This window comes from Saccharomyces cerevisiae, chromosome III, assembly GCF_000146045.2.
Source record: "Saccharomyces cerevisiae S288C chromosome III, complete sequence".
NCBI lineage: Eukaryota > Fungi > Ascomycota > Saccharomycetes > Saccharomycetales > Saccharomycetaceae > Saccharomyces > Saccharomyces cerevisiae.
In genome coordinates this window covers 168,668-193,100 of record NC_001135.5, presented here as the reverse complement: position 1 = coordinate 193,100, position 24,433 = coordinate 168,668, and the positions used below count along the sequence as shown (strand labels likewise).

General features: G+C 36.8%; 8 protein-coding genes and 2 non-coding genes across 10 annotated transcripts, besides 1 other annotated feature; 6 read left to right on the top strand and 4 right to left on the bottom strand.

The window, feature by feature from the left end:
• Positions 1-82: 82 nt before the first annotated feature.
• Positions 83-1,267, top strand: RRP43 (exosome non-catalytic core subunit RRP43; the record flags this gene model as incomplete). The annotated part of the gene is made up of 1 exon (NM_001178749.1): positions 83-1,267. One exon carries the CDS (start codon positions 83-85, stop codon positions 1,265-1,267), a length of 1,185 nt encoding a protein of 394 aa, NP_009964.2.
• A 198-nt stretch (positions 1,268-1,465) lies between these two features.
• ELO2 (fatty acid elongase ELO2) lies at positions 1,466-2,509 on the bottom strand (the record flags this gene model as incomplete). The annotated part of the gene is made up of 1 exon (NM_001178748.1): positions 1,466-2,509. One exon carries the CDS (start codon positions 2,507-2,509, stop codon positions 1,466-1,468), a length of 1,044 nt encoding a protein of 347 aa, NP_009963.1.
• A 422-nt stretch (positions 2,510-2,931) lies between these two features.
• On the bottom strand, positions 2,932-6,612 carry SNT1 (Snt1p; the record flags this gene model as incomplete). The annotated part of the gene is made up of 1 exon (NM_001178747.1): positions 2,932-6,612. One exon carries the CDS (start codon positions 6,610-6,612, stop codon positions 2,932-2,934), a length of 3,681 nt encoding a protein of 1,226 aa, NP_009962.2.
• A 465-nt stretch (positions 6,613-7,077) lies between these two features.
• On the bottom strand, positions 7,078-13,581 carry BPH1 (Bph1p; the record flags this gene model as incomplete). Its single annotated transcript, NM_001178746.1, has 1 exon — positions 7,078-13,581. The coding sequence occupies one exon, from the start codon at positions 13,579-13,581 to the stop codon at positions 7,078-7,080; it is 6,504 nt and encodes a 2,167-aa protein (NP_009961.2).
• A 721-nt stretch (positions 13,582-14,302) lies between these two features.
• On the top strand, positions 14,303-14,491 carry SNR189. Its single transcript, NR_132158.1, has one exon. It is a non-coding gene; the product is annotated as an SNR189 (small nucleolar RNA).
• Positions 14,492-14,880: 389 nt separating this feature from the next.
• Positions 14,881-15,601, top strand: RPS14A (40S ribosomal protein uS11 RPS14A; the record flags this gene model as incomplete). The annotated part of the gene is made up of 2 exons (NM_001178745.1): positions 14,881-14,887; positions 15,195-15,601. The coding sequence occupies 2 exons, from the start codon at positions 14,881-14,883 to the stop codon at positions 15,599-15,601; spliced, it is 414 nt and encodes a 137-aa protein (NP_009960.2).
• A 217-nt stretch (positions 15,602-15,818) lies between these two features.
• On the bottom strand, positions 15,819-15,918 carry SNR65. The gene has a single exon (NR_132157.1). It is a non-coding gene; the product is annotated as an SNR65 (small nucleolar RNA).
• A 744-nt stretch (positions 15,919-16,662) lies between these two features.
• SYP1 (Syp1p) lies at positions 16,663-19,275 on the top strand (the record flags this gene model as incomplete). Its single annotated transcript, NM_001178744.1, has 1 exon — positions 16,663-19,275. One exon carries the CDS (start codon positions 16,663-16,665, stop codon positions 19,273-19,275), a length of 2,613 nt encoding a protein of 870 aa, NP_009959.2.
• Positions 19,276-19,660: 385 nt separating this feature from the next.
• RIM1 (Rim1p) lies at positions 19,661-20,151 on the top strand (the record flags this gene model as incomplete). The annotated part of the gene is made up of 2 exons (NM_001184315.1): positions 19,661-19,902; positions 19,986-20,151. 2 exons carry the CDS (start codon positions 19,661-19,663, stop codon positions 20,149-20,151), a joined length of 408 nt encoding a protein of 135 aa, NP_009958.2.
• Positions 20,152-20,676: 525 nt separating this feature from the next.
• On the top strand, positions 20,677-22,215 carry FEN2 (Fen2p; the record flags this gene model as incomplete). The annotated part of the gene is made up of 1 exon (NM_001178743.1): positions 20,677-22,215. The coding sequence occupies one exon, from the start codon at positions 20,677-20,679 to the stop codon at positions 22,213-22,215; it is 1,539 nt and encodes a 512-aa protein (NP_009957.1).
• A 997-nt stretch (positions 22,216-23,212) lies between these two features.
• Positions 23,213-23,528: a long terminal repeat (Ty1 LTR).
• Positions 23,529-24,433: the final 905 nt, after the last annotated feature.

The following is a 24,433-nucleotide window of genomic DNA, read 5'->3' as shown; positions in this document are numbered from 1 at the left end:
TAACAATAATGGACAAATTAGACGATGAGTATTGTTACACAAATAAGTTTGACAGTAGTTTCACAGGCATCTAATATTGGAAATGGCTGAAAGTACCACGTTAGAAACTATTGAGATACACCCAATTACTTTTCCACCTGAAGTTCTTGCGAGAATATCTCCAGAATTGTCTTTACAAAGACACTTATCCCTAGGAATCAGGCCATGTCTAAGAAAATATGAAGAATTTAGAGATGTTGCTATAGAAAATAATACTTTATCGCGTTATGCGGATGCTGGTAATATAGACACTAAAAACAACATTTTAGGCTCAAATGTTTTGAAAAGTGGGAAAACCATAGTCATAACTTCTATTACGGGTGGAATAATAGAAGAAACTAGCGCCGCGATTAAAGATTTGGATGATTTCGGTGAGGAAGAATTGTTCGAAGTGACCAAAGAGGAGGACATAATTGCAAATTATGCTTCTGTCTATCCGGTGGTGGAAGTTGAAAGAGGTAGAGTGGGCGCTTGCACCGATGAAGAAATGACTATATCACAAAAACTACACGATTCCATATTGCACTCTAGGATATTGCCTAAAAAAGCCTTGAAGGTAAAAGCTGGTGTTCGTAGTGCGAATGAAGACGGTACGTTTTCCGTCTTGTATCCCGATGAATTAGAAGATGATACGCTGAATGAAACAAACCTGAAAATGAAAAGAAAATGGTCATACGTTTTGTATGCGAAAATTGTAGTCTTGAGTCGCACTGGTCCAGTCTTCGATTTGTGTTGGAATTCTTTGATGTACGCTTTACAGAGCGTAAAGTTACCTAGAGCATTTATAGATGAGCGTGCGTCCGATTTAAGAATGACTATAAGAACAAGAGGAAGAAGTGCCACCATAAGAGAAACGTATGAAATTATTTGCGACCAAACTAAGTCAGTACCGTTAATGATAAACGCAAAGAATATTGCATTTGCTTCAAATTATGGGATAGTGGAGTTAGACCCCGAATGCCAATTACAAAACTCTGATAACTCTGAAGAAGAGGAAGTGGACATTGATATGGATAAATTGAACACTGTGCTAATAGCAGACCTAGATACTGAAGCGGAAGAAACAAGTATACACAGTACGATCTCCATCCTCGCTGCTCCTTCAGGTAACTATAAGCAATTAACATTAGTGGGAGGAGGCGCTAAAATAACGCCAGAAATGATAAAAAGATCATTGTTGTTATCTAGGGTTAGAGCGGACGATTTGTCAACAAGATTTAACATATAAAAGACTCGGATAAAATTATCTGATGACTGTCGAAAGGAAACGGAAAACTTTTTTCAACGATAACATGTGTATGTAATATATAACAAAACCATCCGGTCTTTTACAATATAATAATAGTGATAATAGTAACAATAGATCCACTAAGAAAAAACGAATATACGAAAGTTGAATACTTAAATTCTTTCAAAGATTTTACACTTACCTTTTTCTTCTGTGTTGAGGTTTTGGTGATGGAGATGGAGTAGGAACGTTTTTCAAGTCAACGTTAACATACTCATTAACCTTTGCGGCAACACCGCCGTGGGCACGCTTTACCACTCTACTGGTTTTGGTGCCTTTACGTTTATAAACGTTAATGTAAAATGAAATAAATAGTACCAAATATGAAGAAATAATGGCACAACCTGCAAAGGTGGCAGTTGTTGAACCCACACAGTCACCACAATGTGGCAAAATTGGGAAATACAAGTGAACTGCTTTTTGGTAGACAGCAAAATATATGAAACCGATATCCAAAACAAATTGGATAATTTGAAATCTGGTAACCCATTCCTTCCACCAGACCCTGATGCCTCTGGCAGCCAAGAAATAGTACCAATACATAACCACGTGAACACCAAGGTTCAATGAAATAGGGACCCAAGAAATAGATGTGGTGCCCATCAATTGGGTGTAACATAATAAGGCAGTAGCGCCATGGTGATAAGTATGCAAAAATGTCAATTTTTTATGTTTTAGCACCAAGAAAAAGGTGTCTATAAATTCAATAAACTTGACAATGTAATTCATGTAATATAATGTAACGAGCGGTTGAGTCCAAGCACCAATATTACAGATAGCGAAGTATAACCCGTGCTGAACAATAATTGGCACTAATTGTTCAACCATAAGCAATAAAAGCGTCAATGAAAGTGAAGTTAAAACCAAATTATGCAATTGGAAAAGGCCATTTAATTTAAATGGTTTCGACTTACTTAACAAAAACCTGCCACCAAAAATAATAACGTAATAGGCAGTGATGGCGTATAGCACAGGGGGCAAAGTGCTTAATGGTAATTCACCTGCAATGAATTGGAATTCGCTTGGAACAAATCTACCGTTAGTTACACGAGTGACGACATCATCGAAATGTTCCCACAACGAAATATTAAAAAATGGTCGCTCCAAAGTTGGTAAATAGTCATGAAGTTGGGGATAACGCTCGAACAACGGAGCAGCATATTGAGTAACGAGTGAATTCATGGCTTCTAGACGAAGATAATTAGTTCAACCTTTTCACTTTGTACAAAATTGCTTGTGGATAATAGTGAAATGAAAAATATTTTCCAATTTTTCATTGACTTTTTCGCGATGTTTATTTCTCTGTGGGTTTTGCGATTTTCAGCAATGGCCGCACGCCAGGACATGTGAATACGTACAAAAATAAAATGTGACATATTTACACGACACTTAAATAAAGTCGTTTAAAATCGGAAAAAACTGTATAATGCAGAAAAAATACGAAATTACAATTATAATTAAAAACTCCTCCCTTTATATATATACATATATATATATATAATATAGTACACTAACACACGTAAGGTAATGTATGCTCGAGAGTTTCACCAACCATTGGATGGAAAAGAAGTAGAGCATATGTATTGCCCGTCTCAGCCGTTTGTTCAATTATTATTTTCCTTTTTAGATAAAAAACTGCTCATTGCATCTGGCGCGGAGGCAACCGCAGCCAAAGCTGCCAACGGATCATTCGAAAAATTGAACTTTGGAGGCGCACGACTTATTGGACTAGTGCGAGGGGCCGGTAAAGGGAAAGTAGGAGTGCCTTGAGAAATAGCATGCTGAAATGGCAGCAACGGCCTTCCATCTGGGTTTGATTGCCCATTCCCATTTACAGGATTTAGTAATGCAGAAATAGAACTCGATCTTGGCGTAGTAATATTCGGTTTTATTTCTTGTACTACAATATTGTTCATGCTGGGAGTGTCTTCGAGCTGTGCTTCGTGTCTTGAAGCGCTTTGGAAAGAAGATTTCATGCTTCGATCCGAATTATTCAATAGATTGCTGATTGTCGTCGATTTACGGCCAATGTCAATTGCATTCCTTTCATTACTGAAGTTTTGATTATTTGTTACTGACGAAGCTGCATCAGCCAACGTGTCAATATGGTCTAAGGGCCTGTTACGCAAATCTGTCACTGTAGGTTCTGCCATTTCTGAACGAGGAAACTGAATAGATGGTAGTCTTGGTGGTGGTAAAGTGGTTAAAGGAGCACTAATTTTAGAAAAGGTATCACGATGAAAATCAGGCCCAAATGGTCTTATAGAGCCATCGATAGATGAAATAGATGTATTATGCCCATGAGTTGGTTGTCCAACAAAATAACCCAAAGCCGGTCTTTGTTGAGGAGGAATATTACTATAGGCATTGATGTTTGGTCGTTCTGGTTGTATCAAAATTTGAGATTGTTGTACAGATTCTGAACTAGTCCCATCTCGCTTTAAGTCGGTTTCATCAACCAGTAATTTCCATCCATTGCGAGCTGCATTTCTTTGGTAGTAATTCCTTACCATTGTAGTAGATTTGGTACCCAGTTTTTCTGATATGAGAGACCATTGAGAGCCAAACTCCTTCAACAATTCTGGAAAGAGTTGAGATTCACGAACACTCCAATAACTTGTTTTATGCTCTGGTGCAGATTTGTGTTTCTTTCTCTGTAACGCATTCTCTAAACTGAAGTCAAGTTCTTTGGTCTCCTCTGGATAATAACCATTCTGAACAGCTCCTTTTGGATCCATTATTTGTACCCCATTGTTGGTTTCTATTACACTGGACTTATTGCTCTCTTCTCCAACTTCATCATGCGCCCTTTTTAAGTCGTTTACCCTCTCAGCATTTTCCAATTCACCTGCAAACTCTTCGCCTCTCTGTTCAATCATATTTTCAACTTTTTCCGGTGTACCTAATGGATCACCTTTCACTTCAGAACCTTGAACTAGAACCGGCTGAACATTTTCCTCGGCATTGTTCTCACTTTTTTCTTCCTTCTCTATCGTGTTCGTTGACTCTTCTTTACTCTCATCAACTTCGACTTCCTCGTCATTACTTCTTTCCTTCCTCTTGCGGCGCTTGGCAGCGGCTGACATTTTTCTTTTCTTGTTCTTATCGATAAGAAGTTGTTTATAATTCACAGTTTTCTTTGTTCTATAATAATGTAGGACACACTCTTCAGGACTTCTTAAGCCGCCCATGTAGTGAGAAATTTTACCAAATTTTTTAGGATGAATTAAATAACCCTCCAAAAATAAAGAGTGCTCATGGTCAGTAAAGTTGTCAGAGGCGTCTTTCAATATTCTAGACGCCCAAAGCTTTTTGTCTGTAACCAAGTTATTTACATCACAGAATTTGTAAGAGTGTTTGCGGATTGGATCTAAAATTAGCGGAGGAATTGTTGCAGCAGCCTGATAATGTTTATAATTTGGGTCGATTTGTAGCAATACATTTTCCATTTCCGCATCATCAACGAAGTCAGCCCTATTTCTGCGACGAGATGAGGAAGACGAGGATGGATGCCGTAAGCTTTTTTCCTTTTCTGTTTCGATACCTTCTTCACGTCTTTTCTGCTCCATTAGTTCGTGCTCTTTACGTTTATTTTCGATTTCTTCCTTCCTTAAATTTTCACTCAGTTTAGTCAAAATTTCGCATTCTTTTTCATACTTCTTCTGGAGATCGAAATAATCATGTTTTAAATTTATTTTTTTCAAATGTTCTTCCTTTTTTATCTTTGATATAATTTTCGTCAAGATAAGTCCGGTAGCCTGCTGATGTATAAGTTTGTTCTGTGCGTAAAAAGGATACTCTGAGAAATTCCTAATTGCCTTTTTCAGTAAGTACTTTTGTTCACTTATTATTTTGTTTCTTTTCTGGTTTTTCAATTCCCATAATCTCGTTTCTGCTTTTGGTAATGGGAAAATACACCCCTCCACTTTTTCAAGAGGTTCTTCGTAACTTTTATTATCATTGTCTACTGTCAACTTTGTTACGTCTGTTTTCAGGGCTTTCGGATCGTATGCTCTTTCATAATCTCTAATTTCTGGGCTTTCCTTCCTTTCAACAGAGCGTGTTAGTTCCTTTTGACTTTCTTTGGAAACTTCGACTGCACTGGCCACTGTTTTTGCCGTCGTCCAAATTTCGTCCTGCTTTCCATCAATATTGATTTTACTTACTTTTTTAGCGCGAGCTTCTAGTTCATCATGCTCTTTCATTTTTACAGGAGTAGGATGTTCCTTTGCTATCTCACGCCCACTTTTATGTACTTCTTTTTTCCCCAATGCATCTTCTTCGCCAACCTTGATATTATCGGGTTCTAAAGGTGCATTAGGTTTAGAAACTGATTTTCTTGGTGGAAAATTGTTATCATGGTACGATATGGCTTTTGTCTCATCTTTACTGGGTGTTTCAACTTTAACTGAAGCCTCTGGTTTGTCCAATTTATTCGCATCGTGAAATTTTTTAGTATGAAGGGAAGGCGATGACTGTGAATGAGTTGATTTTAAAATAGTAGTACTATTTGCTTTCCAAAAAGGTTCCCTTTGATGGATCGAGTTAGTATTGCTGGTGGTCGTCATATTGCCGACATGATTATCAAATGGTGGTCTGGAAGGCGTTCCAATGGATCTCCATTTGTTGCTCCTAGAGTAATAAGAATGAGGGCTGTTATTATTAACAGATGAAACATTATTTGTTTCGAGCTTGTTCGTTACATCAGGACTATAATCATCCATTGATCGAGGTCTCCGAGAACTCCCGTTGGCAACATAAAACGGTGGAGCGTTTGATAATGCCGAGGGAAAGTGGGTAACGTTTGTAGAACTAGTAGATTGAGGATTATATCTGCTCATGGTTTTTCGAGAATAGCGTGAGTTTCCGATATCCGTATTGGTGTGTGTTATGGTGCTCGTATTCATACTTTCCGGAGTTGAACTAGTGGTTGAAGAGGATCTTTCCACATCTGGGTTATAACGGCTTCCAATTTTTCTTGTTGACGAATAAGATGATGACGAAGGCCTACTGACTGAGCTCGGATCATATCGAGATGGCCTGGGTGCTTCGATACCAAACGTGCTTCCAGGTGCCGCTGTAGGAAGAGGTACAGATGCAGTACTGGGAGTTACAGACGGATTTGTTGAATTATCGGCAGTAGGAGAAGATACAAATCCATTATTGCTTGATTTTGGAAAGCTATTCTTGGAATAAACAGCGGAAGGATGCCTTCGGTTAGGATTATTGGAATAATGGTACCTTTTCTTATCTCCAAGCCTTCGTGTAGGTGGCGGATACCCCATGTTTCTTACGCTTTGTTTCTGTTTGCTGTTCTATGCACAAGTTAGTAGGCAAATTATTAAGCAGGCCCTTTCGGAATAATTTAGTGGTTGTATATTTTGCTTGTTAAGGATTCGAGCAATATGACGGCTTCTTTCCCACTGCCTGTCTTAAACAATGAGTAAATTTGAAGGTGGTGCACAAAGTCAATAGTAATCCGAATTTCTGGTCTCTATTAAATCTGCGGTTGCGTTTTGATTTTTACATAATTCAAAGAAGAATTAATCGTTTGTTTTTTTCTTTTACCCTTTTGCCGTTTTCCATAGGCGAAATGGAGAAGAAATACTAGAAAAAAATACCCGGCGTTGGTAATGATATTGGATACGTACGCAATTACAATACTAGATGGGATGAGAAATCAGTTTCAAAAGTAAAGATATAAACTACAAAAATTGAATCATTTAAAGAAAGGCGTTACGATGTGATGCCTAGTACCAAATAGCTAATCTGCCATCTAATGTTCCCGCAATCACTTCTATCTCATGAGGCTCTGCTGTATCCTTGCGTCTTTTCTGGGACAGGTATGTCTTCCCCTGTCCCTTAATGCTAGTTATGGCTTTCCCTTTTTCGGTACAGAGCTGCTTCAGTAGCTTTATCGCCCATTCATTATGAAAATTCAAAAAGAGCTCGTAAATTTCTATAGTTCCATCTTCAAAGCCCACTAGTAGTATTTCCATCTCTTTCCAATAGATATGCTTTCTGTAACCTGCGTCTAACTTAGTGAAGTCAAAAAAATCAATTGAGCTTACAATTTTAGCTGGTTCGAATTTCTTTGATGTATATATTTGTCCATTTAGATTGAAGATCGAAATGGCGTTATTCTTAGTCAATACCATAATGCTCCCTGCATGTTGAGATATTGCGACCTTTTGCGCATCATTTGTTATTTGCCTTACTAGTTCGAAATTAATCATGTCCCAGACATATACTAAGCCGCTGATGTCTAAGGTTAAAAGCGTATTGTAGTCGTGATAACAGCGCATCTCCTTTAGCTCGCATAGGTGCCCAAACATTGTTTTTTTGTTCTCAAGGTTACCTGAAACCGAATGCTTATCTTTACGATATTTCCAAACTTTTATCAGCCCATTTTTATCGCCAGTTATGAATTCGCCCAACTTCCAGTACGCAAACGATGTAATCTGAGCCATATGCGTCTTTTTAAAAATATCTAGTCCAATTTTTAACCAATTTTTATGCACAATTCTCAATGACACTAACGATTCTTCCGTTCTGAAAAACAAGTTTGGGAAAGCGAAGCCCCTCCAGTATAATGAATCGAAGTAACTAGGATCGTGTATAACATAATCGACGGACCTGTTCTTTTCATTCAAATTAAAGATTGTCTTCTCAAATATTGGCTTCATTGGAACCTTACGCCATACCTCTGTTGTTAGCTGTTGAACATTGCAGGCTATTTTTTCCGGATGAGGTTCCTGAAATATTTGTAAAGGCGTTTGACCAAAGTTGTGAATAATGCCTGTGATAGCTCTGCGCTCATTTTCATCGTCAATGTTATCTAGATTTACAGCGCCTGGGTAACTCAATCTGTTGAATACGTTAACAGATTTCACAGCAATGTCCCCCTTTTGTTTGTAACCAAATATCAAATCAATCCATTCATGTAAATGTGCTGATACATAAGGACTTTCTAAAGCTTCTCTATTCTTTTGAATGAAAACCTTTGGGTCACCATTTGCCCAGGGTGGAAGTACGACGTCGTCAACTTTTTTACCGCTTTGGTCTGTACCAAAGTCATAACTATTAACGTTGATCAAAAATTCAGGTAGAAAAAAAAATTCAGGTGTCAATTCCCTGACATCCGTTGTATTTTCAGAAGAAGCAGAGCTCCAGGCCCTTTCAAGCGAACTAAATAAACGATCTGCAGGGCCAAAACTTCCGCCTTGCAATAACAAAAAGGATTCGACAAAGGGCTTCAGCCTTATCAGATATGAAGATACTATCATAGCTGAGGAATAATGCGTGCCATAATGAAATGGTGCGGAATCAGCATTTTCCAGGGAAGCCAAAGCTTCATAACGCTCTATAAACTGTAATTTCCTTTTCTCACTTTGAGCGCCCATAGGTTTCGATAGGTCCCGGTAAGTTTTAGGATTCTCTAAATCGAGTACGTTACTTTCGTAATCTGCAATAACCCACGGAAACACTGGATATTGGGTCAAATCGTTGAATGACCTTCCCGCTAGGATGTTGATACTCAACAGGTAATAAAAATTAGAAATCTCTCCCCTAACCCATTTTTTGCTGATCTCAAATCCATCTATTAGGCTGTTGTTCGCTGAGAAGACGCTAGTGAATTTAGAAGCAATGCTTGCCTTTCCTATTCCATTTCTTGCCACTATACTATTTCCTCGGTCGTTTATTTCTTGTAAAACGCTTGAAAAAATTGGATCTGCTGGAAGGTGCTTCGGGATCTTATTCAGTACCCGTAAAACGTCATCTCTCACTCTTTTGTTGTAAAAACTAAAAAAAGCGCTAACTCTCTCTTTGAACAATAATTCGATGGCGACATCCCGAAGTAGAAAGGGTCGTTTGGTAACGAAAGTGATATCGAGAAGTTTCCAAACAAAGACTTCGTGCTTTAGGAAAGTTGATACCCTTTTAACATCAGGGCCGTTAATTAAGCTAACCGTCATATCCCGTGATTCTTGCGATACTTCTGATAATTTTAGAATCTTTTTATCCTCTAAACTAAAATAGTAATCACTTACAAAGTAAAGGTAATTACTGCCATGAATTAAAATCCCCTCCTTAATTTCTAATCCAATAATCAAACTGCAATTCCAAATAGTTGCAATGGAATCGTTATCCTTCAAAAGTCTAAGAATTTTTCTATTCTCATTCAAATCTCCAACTGGCTCCGACTCAAGAGTCTCCATATGTTCGATAAATTCGTAGGATAAAATGCTTCCACTTTCTCTCCTTTGTCTGTTACCACCTGTTATAGTATCTTGATTAGCATCTTCCTCGTTAATGAGTGGTTCATATTTTGGTTCCCAAGCAGGCAAAAGCCTCCGTTTCATCCCATCAAAATCTTCTGCAAAGTCCGATGACCACTTGCAGGACGAATTTGGATTTGATTGTATCTCCAGTGTATGTTTCAGATGAAAAATCAAAAGATTTAAATTATTTCGATAGAAAACTGCATTTTCTTCTCTATCCGTTTTGAGGTTGTAAGTGTATCTTGATATGGACTTTTTGATTTTAAAATCTAAGGATGTGTTGTCTTTTCTAAATAAAATAAGGCACTTTTTATTGTTTTGGGTGACGTATTCTGATCTTGCATTTTTCCATTCGTAAACTTGGTTTTTGATCTGTCTAACGCTTATTGGAGAAAAATTGTTGTTCTTAAACAAGATATTGGTGACAATGTTTATGAACCGTACCTGTTGTGTATTGTTGAAAAAAAATGGGTATTGTTCAGTTATGAGGTTCATTGTTTCAGAGTTATTGCATGAGAGGATATTACTTAAACCTTCGAGTACTTCACTTTTATTCGCTGGGTCAAAAAAACACGCCACCTCCTTTAGTTTCCTTTCCTTGTTCTTAATGATCACTTTCATACAATTGAAGACTGCTTTGTTGTATCCACAATCACGTAATCTGTTGGCAAAAAATATTAACAATAAGCCAACGGTCTCATTATCACATGCTCCATGTGCAAATAAAACTTCCTGATGCGCCATCAGTGACTCAGAAAACATCTCGTATTCTTCTTTCTCCCAGATTATCTGCTTTAGAGTATTGGAATATATTAAGTTCATTATGCAGATTTTGAAGTCCTGTAACAGTTGCGACTTAGAAACGTTTTTGAAATGGTAAAATGATGATTTATCAATCTGAATAACACAATGCAAGAGACATGTATAACTTGAGAAATAAAAATCTTTAGGCATAACTATCTGTGACGTATCAGGTCGAAATTTGCGAAGAAAATAAAGGAGATTTGACATCGTGTATGGATGCTTCAACATCATCAGGTTCAAATTGTTATTGCTATCTACCAGGTCATTAAGTATTTCGGGTAGGAGTGTCACTATAAATGATAGCTCTAAGTAACTGGAATTGTTCATTACAGTTTTTGGATAAACCAGTTTGTATTCTGTACTGTGACAAAAAAATGTGCTCATATAGACTTCGAAATCATAAGCGGCATATTTCGTAAGAGCACACATTATATTACCTTTAATGAGCTCTGAAATCACTTTTGAAGAGCTCTTGAACTTTGAGATGTCCTCCGATTCATTCAAAGCTATCGAGAGATCTAATAATGAAACCATCACATAACTTTTTTTAGGATCAAATACAGATTCATTAATCGGAACAGCGCTCAGCGATTTCAGATCTTCGACGAATCTTAATATATGGTTGTTCAGGTCCAATACAGAAGAAGAATCACTGGCATTAGAATTAATCACATGCCACTCAATGAAGTTGACAGCCAAATAAATAATTTCTTTTGCAGTTATCTTGTCGTTTGAAATTCCTCCAATCATGTCTTCAGCACCTGAAAATATTTCGTTAGCTGTGGTATAATTGCCAATAGAATATGTGAGAAGCAAAGAAATAATCTCCTCTCGATAGCTTTTCCCTACCTTACAAAGCATAGTCAATATGAGTTTCAAACCATCATTTTTGTAAAATTGTTTGAAAAGCGGTTTATTGGTCAGAACTACCTTAAATAAGATATTCAAGCACGTAATAGGGTTTGATTCATTATTTTCCACTATTTGATCCATAATCATCAGTATTAGCTTAAGTGGTATAATCTCTGAAAGTATCTTCGCATTTTCGTCACTACCTTGATCTAAGTAAAACGAAAAAAGTTGATCTACCGCTTGAAGTATAATCTCTGTAGAACGTACATCTTTTCTCTTAATAAAGTAATATGAGAGATGTAAAAACCACTGCAGATGTCGTTTATCAGTATTGCTTTTCAATAAAGTAACAAATACAGAAATTAAATCACTTGATAGCTCATTAAATTTACTGTTCTGATTTTCTCTTTTTGTGACAGCCTGATAGCTTAAACATAGTTTTTCTAGGATATTCATATCATTGAATTTATTGGAATTGAACTTAGAATAAATAGAGGCTTCCATCAAACTTGAAATTTGGAAGAAAAGAAATCTGATAATTTCTAATCCGCCTGACGCCAGAGAACTTTGATCCTCATTCATATACCATAAATCCAAGTTAAGGACTATGTTTTCGTAGGCATCAGTATCTAGAATTATGGATTTGGAAATATCGTTGAAATCCCACCCGCAAAATTCTAAGAATAAATTGAAAAATTGGATATTCAGAGGCTGAGATAAATCTTGTGTTATTTTTTGTTTTAAAGTATAAGCAAATAAAGGAAAGCCAAAGTCTTTTTTAAACCAATTAAGAATATCAATATTTCGTAAAAGATTCATCAGATGTGATACATGATGAAACAGATCGTCTATACTACCGGATTCTGTCATGTTTAAAAACGCAAGCCGTATAGAATCAATGGACACAAATTTTGAAACCAAGTTTGAACTCCTATAGAAATAGCACTTACCCACTTCCGGAATATTTTTCGAGTTCGTGCTTTCCTCAAATTTTACCGTAAAATTAGACGATTCGGTGAAATCTTGAAGAATATCATTTGGGTTAACATCAATAATGATATTTTCCATTTCAAGAAGTTCAATCTCATCGATGTATTTTGTGGAAGATATTTCTGTTGTAGGCCTGGCCATTAAATGAGCCTTAGCGATCAAAAAGTCTTGGCAGAGCGATAAAACTTCAGGCCCTTCTTTTTTCTTGCTAAATGTATATTGGTAATTGGTGCCGATAGCTTGAAGTATATTTATCGCAAATTCTGTTAATAATCCATCCCACAAATAAAATCTATATACTTTAATTGAACAAATCATGGATCCCAGTTCACAAGTGCTTAATTGGCATATAGAGTTTTCAAATAACGTGAGCTGATTGATCATACTTCCATCAACATAAAGAGTTATTCGATTATTGTGATCAATTAAAACTCCAATAAAGTACAAAGTGCCCGCTTCGAATTCGAAGTTTTCAAATAAACCGATTATGTAGTTATCATTTGAAATACAAAACTGGCCTTCCTTAATTTCCAAATAAATGTGTCTTTCTATGGTCATTATCCTATTTGAGGTAACGGAATTGAATTCTATGTAAAAAAGGAACGAGTTGTTAATTCTAGATGACTTTTGTATTTGAAAAAGCTTATACGTGTTCTCAAATTGCAGGTAATTTTGTGAGCGAGGATCAGAAACTTGGAGTGTTAATGAATTCAAGATACCGTTACAGAATTTCAACTCCTTATGGAGATATAAGTTTTGCAATTCTAAAGGTGTGCAATCCACGGAAAGCATAAAAATGTACCATTCTATAAGATTTTTCTGTAGTAATGTAGATTTCCAACTATCGTTTTTATTTGATAGTATTTCGAAAATTCGAATCCTCAGTTTTTTTAACTTCCCCAAGGTTTGTTTATTTATTAGCGAAATGTTAGATAAAGTGAGAATAATTTGAACAATAACTGCGAAACTAACTGAGTCAGTTAATGTCTCTAATAATTGTATCCATCGTTTCGGCTGCGCTATGTTGAAATTTCTGCTATCATGGCATAAATCAAAGCTTTTCGAAAGTGCAAAACAGGTATAGTTATTGAGTTCGCATAAGTCATCTTCAACTGTGCCTTTTTTGCTATTAATAATCATATTATCCTGTATGGGATAACCTTGTATTATCTTGGTTAGTTCATGCTGTACCAAGTTTTCTACATCTGGTTCAACTTCGTGATTAATTGGTTGTAATATCAGTATATCTCCTAATATTATAGTAGCCTTCTTCACATCGTCTTGGAGTCTTAAGACTTTCGAAGCAGCATTAATAATTGAATTCATATCCGTATTGTGTTTTTTTTTGGCAGAAAGGAGAAAGAACCAATTGGCTTGCAGTTCTTGCTGCTATAGTCCTTTTATGAGTTCTTCAAATGATTTATTTGGGTCAGTTGAATCAGTAATCACATCAACGAGATTCTATTGTACTGGAAAGGGGCCGATGCAGTAGGGACAAATGCTATAGCTTTGAAGGCTTCTTATTTTCCCCATTACCCGGATTACAAAGTCACTACCTTCATCACCCGTACGAGTATTAAGTAATAATAACTAACAGTTTGGAAGGCTCTATATTTTAGTCTATTTAGTTGCTCTTGGTCTTGCTTTATTATCAAGTCTGCACTCTTCCTTTCTTCTAGGCATATATCGCCTTATCAATGGGCTGAAGAAAATAACCGCTGAAGTCGAAATAGATATGACAAGTTGCTTCCTGTCTTTATGGTCTGAGAGCAGTAAAAAAGCTTCATGGTAACTTTATTAACATACCGCAAACAAAGCTTTGCAACGCAAATTTTTGGTGAGCTTTTGCTTCAGCAATGTATTTTCTTTAAGCCATGCATGAATCACATTGTTACCTGGCAAAATTATTGAAAAATATTATCAAGGGCCGGGTAATATACCCAGATATACATTTTTTTTTCCTGTTCTTTTCTTTATAAAGTGAGATCCTTCTTTTATTGATTCACTGTGACCGTTGTTTTTTCAACTGTGAACTTATAAGAAAATTAACAAAATAATTTACATTCCAAGGACCGGTATTATTGTAGGGGATTTGTGACTTTCAAGGCAACGTCCTCTCTACAACCGAGTTCGAGAATAAGTACAAATGGCTCTTTTTGTTATTCGAAAGCTTACAAGTTCTGGTATATTCTATATACTCACTTATTACTTTCAAGTACTTCACACGGGCCTGACATCTCTATTCTTGTTACTCACTGATTATCGTTCTTGTTCATACTTGTTATGTATCTTCTTTCTCCCTATTTAAAATGTAATAGAGACTGCTTTGGAGTACTTACGTGCGGTGTACGGACTTAATAAACATCTGTACATTTTACTACTCTTTTTTTTTGCGTTCTTTTTTTCACCTTCAGCACGAGCATTGCCATTCTCTACTGCATTTTGGCAAATTTGTCTGCTTGCGGCAGACCATCCCGCCTCCTGGCTCATTCCATATGGTGCAGGGCTTCCTCAGGTAGACAGTTGAAATGAATTGGTTATTAATCACTATATATTACAGAAAGCACTTTTTAATGAAGATTCTATTTTAAACCCAAGGAGAGTAAGAAACCACAAGAACCCGCCATGTCTAGTATGTTTAATCACATAGTGAACATTTTTAAAGCATCTCTATTTTCCATTGATTGTTGTTGAATGTTTCTGACGACGTGCAAGATACATTGAAAGTCAGAAACATAAAGACAATTCAACGAATTCATTGCCTCCAAAGTAATTCATAGCGATTAGTTGAGCCTATTGTGTCAATGGCAGTATATTTTGTCAACTTTTTTTTCGATGGAAAAGCAAAGATACTATGTAAGAATTAAAAAAAAAAACTTTTGGATACTAACAACATTACGTTTGATATCGTCCGATATCGATTTACTATTTCCATTTAGACGTTGTTCAAGCTCGTGACAATTCCCAAGTTTTTGGTGTTGCTAGAATTTACGCTTCTTTCAACGATACTTTCGTTCATGTTACCGATTTATCTGGTAAGGAAACCATCGCCAGAGTTACTGGTGGTATGAAGGTTAAGGCTGACAGAGATGAATCTTCTCCATACGCTGCTATGTTGGCTGCCCAAGATGTTGCCGCTAAGTGTAAGGAAGTCGGTATCACTGCCGTTCACGTTAAGATCAGAGCTACCGGTGGTACTAGAACCAAGACTCCAGGTCCAGGTGGTCAAGCTGCTTTGAGAGCTTTGGCCAGATCTGGTTTGAGAATTGGCCGTATCGAAGATGTTACCCCAGTTCCATCTGACTCCACCAGAAAGAAGGGTGGTAGAAGAGGTAGAAGATTATGAGTTATGCATGTATTGTACTTGTATTGCCGTATTATTTTTTACAGTTAAAAAATGTGTACATATAATTATATAGCGCCCATAATCAAATCAGCTCATACGTCAATTTAGTAATAAAAAAAAGCCCTTATAACCTTTTAGTTAAGAAGATTCAAGATTGCGATTTGATTAACGTCATTACGGAAATGTAAGGACACAATTACCAAGAGTTACAAAATCGGTTCAGAGATTTAAAACTGTCGAAAACACTGTAATCATAAAGTTTGAATGCTTTCAGATACTATCTAGCATAAATTGTGTTTAAAAAAATCATCATTTTAGAATTTTGTTGACAAGAACATCTGGTGAAGCAGGCTACCCCTTTTTAAAATACGTGGAAAAAAAAATGACGTTCTCGTCATTGTCATCTTCCATGTCTACGCCTTTTCGTGTCCATTTCATTCTATTGATTAACTTATTAGACATCGGAGGGAAGTTTTTCCACCTATGTTATATATGTAAATTTTTTTTTGAAGGAGGCGCGCATAAAATAATCTCACACTATTTTGAACATTGCTTAGGGTTGAGTGGGGAGTAAAGAATAAAGCGAATCCTATTCGTGTAAGCCGGTCTACTTATTGATAACAATATTTTACAGGCGGCTATCATGTTTCAGCTTACGCATTCACAGTCAGGTTGGTGCTCTACATGAATACCAGCGTTTACTTTCATTTACAGAGTACTAGCACCTCCACTGTCGCTAATACTGAATTTAGTTTTGAAGAGTGAAAACAACTAAATCAGGCGGTAGAAGAAAATCAATAGCTCATATATTCTTATATATTACAGGTGATATTTGTATATGATTATGAATGGCTTTTCGTAGCCCGTGATCTTTCATTTCTATATTATGTGTAGCTAAAAGGGCCCCTTAAGTACTTGCAGATTGAAAAACTCTATATTGCATTCAAGTTTTCACGAAATACAAAGAAAAGGTCTCGTAGTTATTGCCTTAATAAAGGAATTACTTTTGCTGTAGTCGTATTGAAGCAAGCTTATTTGAAAATTGCGAATAATCACCTCTCATGACGGAACAAAGAACCAAATATGCAGATAGCATATTGACTACTAAGAGTCCTTACGAGGCTACCGAAACTATTAGAATCAGGTTATCGCAGGTCAAATTGTTGAATAAAGACTTTTACCTGTTATTTAAGGAATTGGCAAATCTGAAGAGGAACTATGCTCAGCAATTGAGAAAAATAATAGCTGAAAATGAAGATATAACAAAGATCTTAAACGCTCAAATGATTGAAAGTAATGTTTTGACTCCGCAGGAAATGAGTGCATTCAGATTCAACTCGCTGGGAGAGCTAAGAAATGTATGGGATACTGTAATTGAAGAACTAAAATCAGATTTGAAGTCAAGTACAGAATACTACAACACTTTGGACCAGCAAGTCGTTCGTGAATTGAAGGAATCCGTGGAGAACAATACTAGCTGGAGAGAAAGCAAGGACTTACATTCCAAGCTTAGTAAAAATGCAGCTTCAATTGAGCACTATAGTAAGAATAACGAAAACTCTAGTCACTTAGAAGAGGCAAGAAGGCAATGGGACCAGCAAAGCCCCTATTTGTTTGAGCTGTTCGAGACTATTGACTATAACCGTTTGGACACTTTAAAAAACTGTATGCTTAGATTTCAAACCAGTTTTAGCGATTATTTACTAAATACTACCAAAGAATGCGAAACGGTGATGACGAAATTCCTGGCATTCGAACCGCAAAGTGAAATTGATCGTTTTGCCAAAGATGCCAGTCAATACAACTTCCAACTATCCTCTTCTTCCAAAGAAGTAGTTCCTAATAATGCTTCGCCAGCTTCTGCCACTGGTGCCCGCCCGGTCTCTGTATCCAATGGTGCCGCTAATACGGAAAGAGAAAAGAAATCCCCACAAAAGGATAAGCGTAAGAGTGCATTTGGAAACATTGGACATCGTCTTGCCTCTGCATCTTCCAGTCTCACTCATAATGATCTCATGAATAACGAATTTTCAGACTCTACTAATAATTCTTCCTTGAAATCAAAAAAGTCGTCCCACACCCTAAGATCTAAAGTGGGCTCAATTTTCGGTAGAAATAAGACCAAGAACAAGAGACAACAACAATCATCATCAAACTCTCATATTCAGGCATCCATCACTGAGACTCCGAATAATTCTTCCACCAGAGTGTCTTCAACTGCAACTTCTTCTATTTATCAGAAGCAACGTCGACCCACCTATTCATCATCAAAATCAAACAATTGGACCCCGGGTGAAGCTAGTGACACTCCTCCTCTTCCTCCCCATGCTACTCCTAAAAACGTAGATGCACCTGTTACTGCCGATACACCACCTGCGCAAACTTTTACTCCTTCTGAAGTGCCTCCTTCAACGCCACAACAAAGTTCTCCACCCACTGCGAAAGAACCAGACTCAAGTAACTTACCCAAGACAGTACCGATATCAATTTCTCAACCTCCACTTCAGCCACAATCAAAAACAAAACCATTACCAGTTGAGCCTGCCTCTCCCAGTATTTCACTTCCTACTGCTACGGTTGATAACCAACCTTCAGGTCAAGTTGATTCAAGGCCCTTGCATATCCGCGCACCTGCTTTACCACCCTCAAGGAAACAAAATTTCATTCATAACAGGGATTCTCAACTCTATGACTCTTTGCCTAATCACGGCTCAGGCGCTACCCCTACTTCTTCTTCCTTGTCCTCTATTCCCCAGGAACGTCCAGTTTCCACACTCTCCTCTCAGATTACTGGCGAGCTAAGAGAACTAAATCCTCAAGCCACGGGCTCTTCAACATCTTTAGTTGGTCAATCGTTGTTTCAGCACTCCTCTTTAGATACATCTCAATTTGGGTTGAATGCTAGTATCGCAGAAGTGCTCAATGCTTCTTTCAAAGACGGTATGTTGCAGAACTCCCAACTGATTGGGGAAATTGCCCTCAACTATTTACCCAATTCTGTCATGAATTCGCCTTTACCTATCGGTATTAATTTGAGAATCAATAATGGCGCTAAGTTCGAAAAGGTCATTCTGAACCAAGCCTTTATTGAGCGTGTTGCTCCAGAAGAATTCAAAGTTAACCCTTCATTTATCGATTCTAGAACCTTAGGAGCTATTAAATATTCCATAAAGGAGCCGATCGCGCCTATTGTTATTCATCCGGTCTGGAGATTTGAATCTCACCAGGCAAGTGTTGTATTGACTGTCAAGATGTCACCAAGCTTACCCGATGAAATATCACAAATCGTAATAGAAGACCTCGTTGTCTTTGTGAATATCGATGGTGCTAATGCAACAAGCGCTTTATCAAAACCTCAGGGCTCCTTCAGTAAAGAAAAGAAGAGAATAACGTGGAGATTTAAAGAACCAGTTGTTTTGACAAGAAATGGTGAAGGTCAAAGATTAATCGCCAGATTTATTACAGACGGCCTGGCACATGAATCCGCTAAAGGCGTGATTACCAAATTCACTATCAGTGAGACGGATAACGTGGCTCTACCCCATAGCGGAGCCGGCAGTGGAATCACCTTGACTTGTCAGGAGCTGGATGAAAACAATCCATTTGGTGGTGAGTGGCTCGATGTAAACACAAAAAGAACTTTGACCACTGGTAACTACCATGGTCTCGCTTGATATTTCTGCTATGCTTCTATTTTTCAATATTAATTGTTCTTTTGTTTGCTAATCCATAATTTATGGAGGTGGCGCCGCTAAATCATATTTTCCTTTTGAAACCTTTGTTTAAGACTTACGTAGAACTACACTTATGTACTATAATGTTCTGTAAAGATTCTGTATTTTCGTTCTTTTCTATTCCATTTTTCGGACTTTTAGGACTTTTCATCTAATACTTATTATTTGTGGAGGAGTGCTTAAAAGGCGTTTGCGCCCAGACGAAAAAAAAAAAGCTAACACAGTAGTTGAGAAAGACAAATACCACGAATTTGATAACAAGTCATTTGCTAATTGTGTGTCCTTGACAAATACAAAACAAACAAAAATCCACTAATCCATTGTAATGTTTTTACGTACTCAAGCTCGTTTCTTCCATGCTACTACCAAGAAGATGGACTTCTCGAAAATGTCCATCGTCGGCCGCATTGGCTCTGAATTCACTGAACATACTTCTGCTAATAACAATCGTTATTTGAAATATAGTATCGCTTCGCAACCAAGAAGAGATGGCCAAACCAATTGGTATAATATCACCGTTTTCAATGAACCTCAAATCAATTTTTTGACAGAATATGTTAGAAAAGGGTATGTTATTTATTCTTCAATTTTACTTACTTTACAATTACGCGTTATAATTTACTAACATTTCCTTTCCATAATTTATTCAGCGCTTTGGTATATGTTGAAGCAGATGCTGCTAACTATGTCTTCGAGAGAGACGACGGTTCTAAGGGTACTACTTTGAGCTTAGTTCAAAAGGACATTAATTTATTGAAGAATGGGAAGAAATTAGAAGATGCTGAGGGCCAAGAAAATGCTGCTTCTTCAGAATAATTGTAATATTTACGCTTGCTTATTTCGACTCTTCCTCGATATTTTTTATCTAGAGCATGCTTTCTTTTACTTAAAATATTTATGGCAAATAGGAAAAATACATTTGGAATAACGAACTAGTTATGTAAAACTATGCTTATTCTCAAATAGAATGTATATATACTATAATATATTGGTTAACGTGTGTTATGCAAAATGCTTTTTGATGATGAAATTTAGCAAAAGAGGAGGAAGCTTTAGCGAATTTAACATATCCTTCATTGTTACAAAATTGCCTACACCTCCATTGATCCATGCAGTCCGATTATTGTAGATTTTGAGTAGTCGATCTTGAAAGGCATTTTTGACGAATTACAAGAACTCAGCATCGATCAAATCTTCTACATGCGTATATTGTAAAGGAAGACATCGGCTCTTAAGAGAAATGAGGCGGACCTGTAATTCTGATATAAAAGTATTCCGATTTATTCAAGATTGAGAAGCTGTTTTCAGAATTTTTGATTGGAGAGAGCCTGGGCCTAAGTCATGATGAAGGAATCGAAATCTATCACTCAACATGAGGTTGAGAGAGAATCTGTTTCTTCCAAGCGTGCCATTAAAAAGAGATTACTTCTGTTTAAAATAGACTTGTTTGTGCTATCATTTGTTTGCTTGCAATACTGGATTAATTATGTCGACCGTGTCGGTTTCACCAATGCATATATATCCGGTATGAAGGAAGATCTTAAGATGGTCGGAAACGATTTGACCGTGTCTAACACAGTTTTCATGATTGGTTACATTGTAGGTATGGTCCCCAATAATTTAATGTTATTGTGTGTTCCGCCCAGGATATGGCTAAGTTTTTGTACGTTTGCTTGGGGTTTATTGACCTTGGGAATGTACAAAGTTACATCGTTCAAACATATTTGCGCAATTAGATTCTTTCAAGCCTTATTTGAGAGTTGCACATTTTCAGGAACACATTTTGTTTTGGGTTCGTGGTATAAAGAAGACGAATTGCCCATTAGAAGTGCTATTTTTACAGGTAGCGGTTTGGTGGGATCTATGTTCAGTGGATTTATGCAAACAAGTATCTTTACTCATTTGAATGGGCGGAATGGCTTGGCGGGTTGGAGATGGTTATTCATTATTGATTTTTGTATCACATTACCCATTGCAATTTATGGGTTTATTTTCTTCCCCGGCCTTCCTGATCAAACAAGTGCTGTTAGCAAATTTTCTATGACGAGATACATTTTTAATGAACAAGAGCTACATTATGCTAGGAGAAGGCTCCCCGCTAGGGACGAAAGCACCCGGTTAGACTGGTCGACTATTCCTAGAGTCTTAAAAAGGTGGCACTGGTGGATGTTCTCTCTTGTTTGGGTTCTGGGAGGTGAGAACTTGGGTTTCGCATCTAATTCTACATTTGCATTATGGTTACAAAACCAAAAATATACGTTGGCGCAAAGAAATAATTATCCTTCGGGGATATTTGCCGTAGGTATAGTTTCTACGCTTTGTTCTGCTGTATATATGAGTAAGATCCCAAGAGCTAGGCATTGGCATGTTTCTGTTTTCATATCATTGGTAATGGTTATTGTTGCGGTACTAATACGTGCAGACCCACTAAATCCAAAAGTCGTCTTTTCTGCACAGTATCTTGGAGGCGTAGCATACGCTGGACAAGCGGTTTTTTTTTCGTGGGCAAACATTATTTGTCATGCAGATCTTCAAGAACGTGCTATCGTTCTTGCTTCCATGAATATGTTTTCAGGGGCCGTTAACGCATGGTGGTCTATATTATTCTTTGCTTCAGATATGGTGCCCAAGTTTGAGAGAGGTTGCTACGCCCTCTTGGCTACGGCAATATCAAGCGGAATTGTCTCGGTCGTCATACGCTCACTACAGATAAAAGAGAATTTGTCTAAGAAACAGGTTCCTTATATAGATGCTAATGACATGCCCGGAGAAGATGACGATGACGACAACCAGGATAATGAAAATGATGGCGACGACGAGAGTATGGAAGTTGAACTTCATAATGAGGAAATGGCCGAAATTTCAAATCCTTTCCGATAGATACATTCGATTCTTTTAGCTATTCATTGGTCCTGTTGATGGTAATGGAAAATCTCAGGGCTCTTTTCAAAAGTATCATGAACAATAGCCGCTAAGACACTTCTAAAGAGGTCTACTTAGTTTTTCATCATGCATTTTTCGATTTCTGTTTAACTAATCTTTCTTTTCTTCCTTGCCAAGTGCAGGACAATTTCTAAGTCTATGTTTTTAAAAGCTTCTTGCTAACTTATTCGAAAAGGTTTAGTAAGTATTTTGTTCTCTGCTATGCGTTCACGCACTCTGCTATTTTCTACTTCTTGGTAGAAGTTAAAGTAAGTCAACTAATTACGACACCATGTCTGATGCATTTTAGAAACTTCAAATTTCAAGATTATTGTGACACGAAAAATTGGTTATTTTATGAAACAATGTAAGGAAAGCATTAGAATCTCAGGCAATAGAAGAGACCAAGAAGGAGCGAGAACTTTTTTTTTCACTGACAGAGCTTTACCAATCCACAGACAATTGCCAGGCCATGAAAAGATCTGTTCCAATTTTTCCTTTATCTATCCTCTCAGAAGATTGTGAACTTGAGTGACCTGAGCAGGTGACTTAGGTGGAGGAGCAAGATAAAGCTAGCTCCGGTCGGAATTTTGCCTATACTTTTTTTTTCTCTTAGCTCGATTTATTTACCTTTATTTAACTTCTGCAGTTGGACAACGATAAATATAACTTGTACTTCTATTATGGGAGCTATCTTCTTAGCGTTTTAATATTTCTCTTAAATATGACACAAGTTGGTTTACCGTGCTGTGATTATTGCATGCTCTTTCGGTGTTAACGTTCAAGCAGCGTCAGTGAGAACTAAAATCATCCAATTTTGGTTAGAAATTGAGGACGAGATGACCTGACGCAGTTCTTCATTGGGAGATCAGTCGCGCGAGAAAGAGTCCAGAGACAAAGGAATTTAATATGGCTACAGCAAGATGTTCTGAAGGATGATCGTGATCTGTTCAGGTGAGAAATCGGTGAATGTTGTGATTATCGTTGGGTCCACTGTTTTTTAAAGGGTATAATATTTCGTATATACTAGACGTTCTACTCGAGGACATAGGAATCCTTAAAATGGAATCGGTATTTCTACATAATAATACTCCTACCTTCTGTTTCTTATGTTTCATTATCTTATTACATTATCAATCCCTGCATTTCGCTTCCATTAGGTTTGATGACTGTATCTCAATCTTTATGTCATCTTCTTACACCTCATGTGATAAAATGCTAGTAGCATGAATACTTCTGAATGGATGGTATTTTAGAGTTTTATTCCAACACTAATATTATAACCTTTACCGAGAATAGTGAGAAATGTGTGGGTAATTAGATAATTGTTGGGATTCCATTGTTGATAAAGGCTATAATATTAGGTATACAGAATATACTAGAAGTTCTCCTCGAGGATATAGGAATCCTCAAAATGGAATCTATATTTCTACATACTAATATTACGATTATTCCTCATTCCGTTTTATATGTTTATATTCATTGATCCTATTACATTATCAATCCTTGCGTTTCAGCTTCCTCTAACATCGATGACAGCTTCTCATAACTTATGTCATCATCTTAACACCGTATATGATAATATATTGATAATATAACTATTAGTTGATAGACGATAGTGGATTTTTATTCCAACAAATAGATTTCTAACCATTCAAATTATTCACCCATTTAAATTGCATTTTTGGTTTGCGGCAACCAAAACGTAATCTAAAAGATGTCTCAATATTCAGTATTTTTATATTGATATGTCGGTATCTAGAATGTAGATATTATGTTGTATTACGGGCTCGAGTAATACCGGAGTGTCTTGACAATCCTAATATAAACAGTCTTAGGGAAGTAACCAGTTGTCAAAACAGTTTATCAGATTAATTCACGGAATGTTACTTATCTTATATATTATATAATGTTGGAATAAAAATCAACTATCATCTACTAACTAGTATTTACGTTACTAGTATATTATCATATACGGTGTTAGAAGATGACGCAAATGATGAGAAATAGTCATCTAAATTAGTGGAAGCTGAAACGCAAGGATTGATAATGTAATAGGATCAATGAATATTAACATATAAAACGATGATAATAATATTTATAGAATTGTGTAGAATTGCAGATTCCCTTTTATGGATTCCTAAATCCTCGAGGAGAACTTCTAGTATATTCTGTA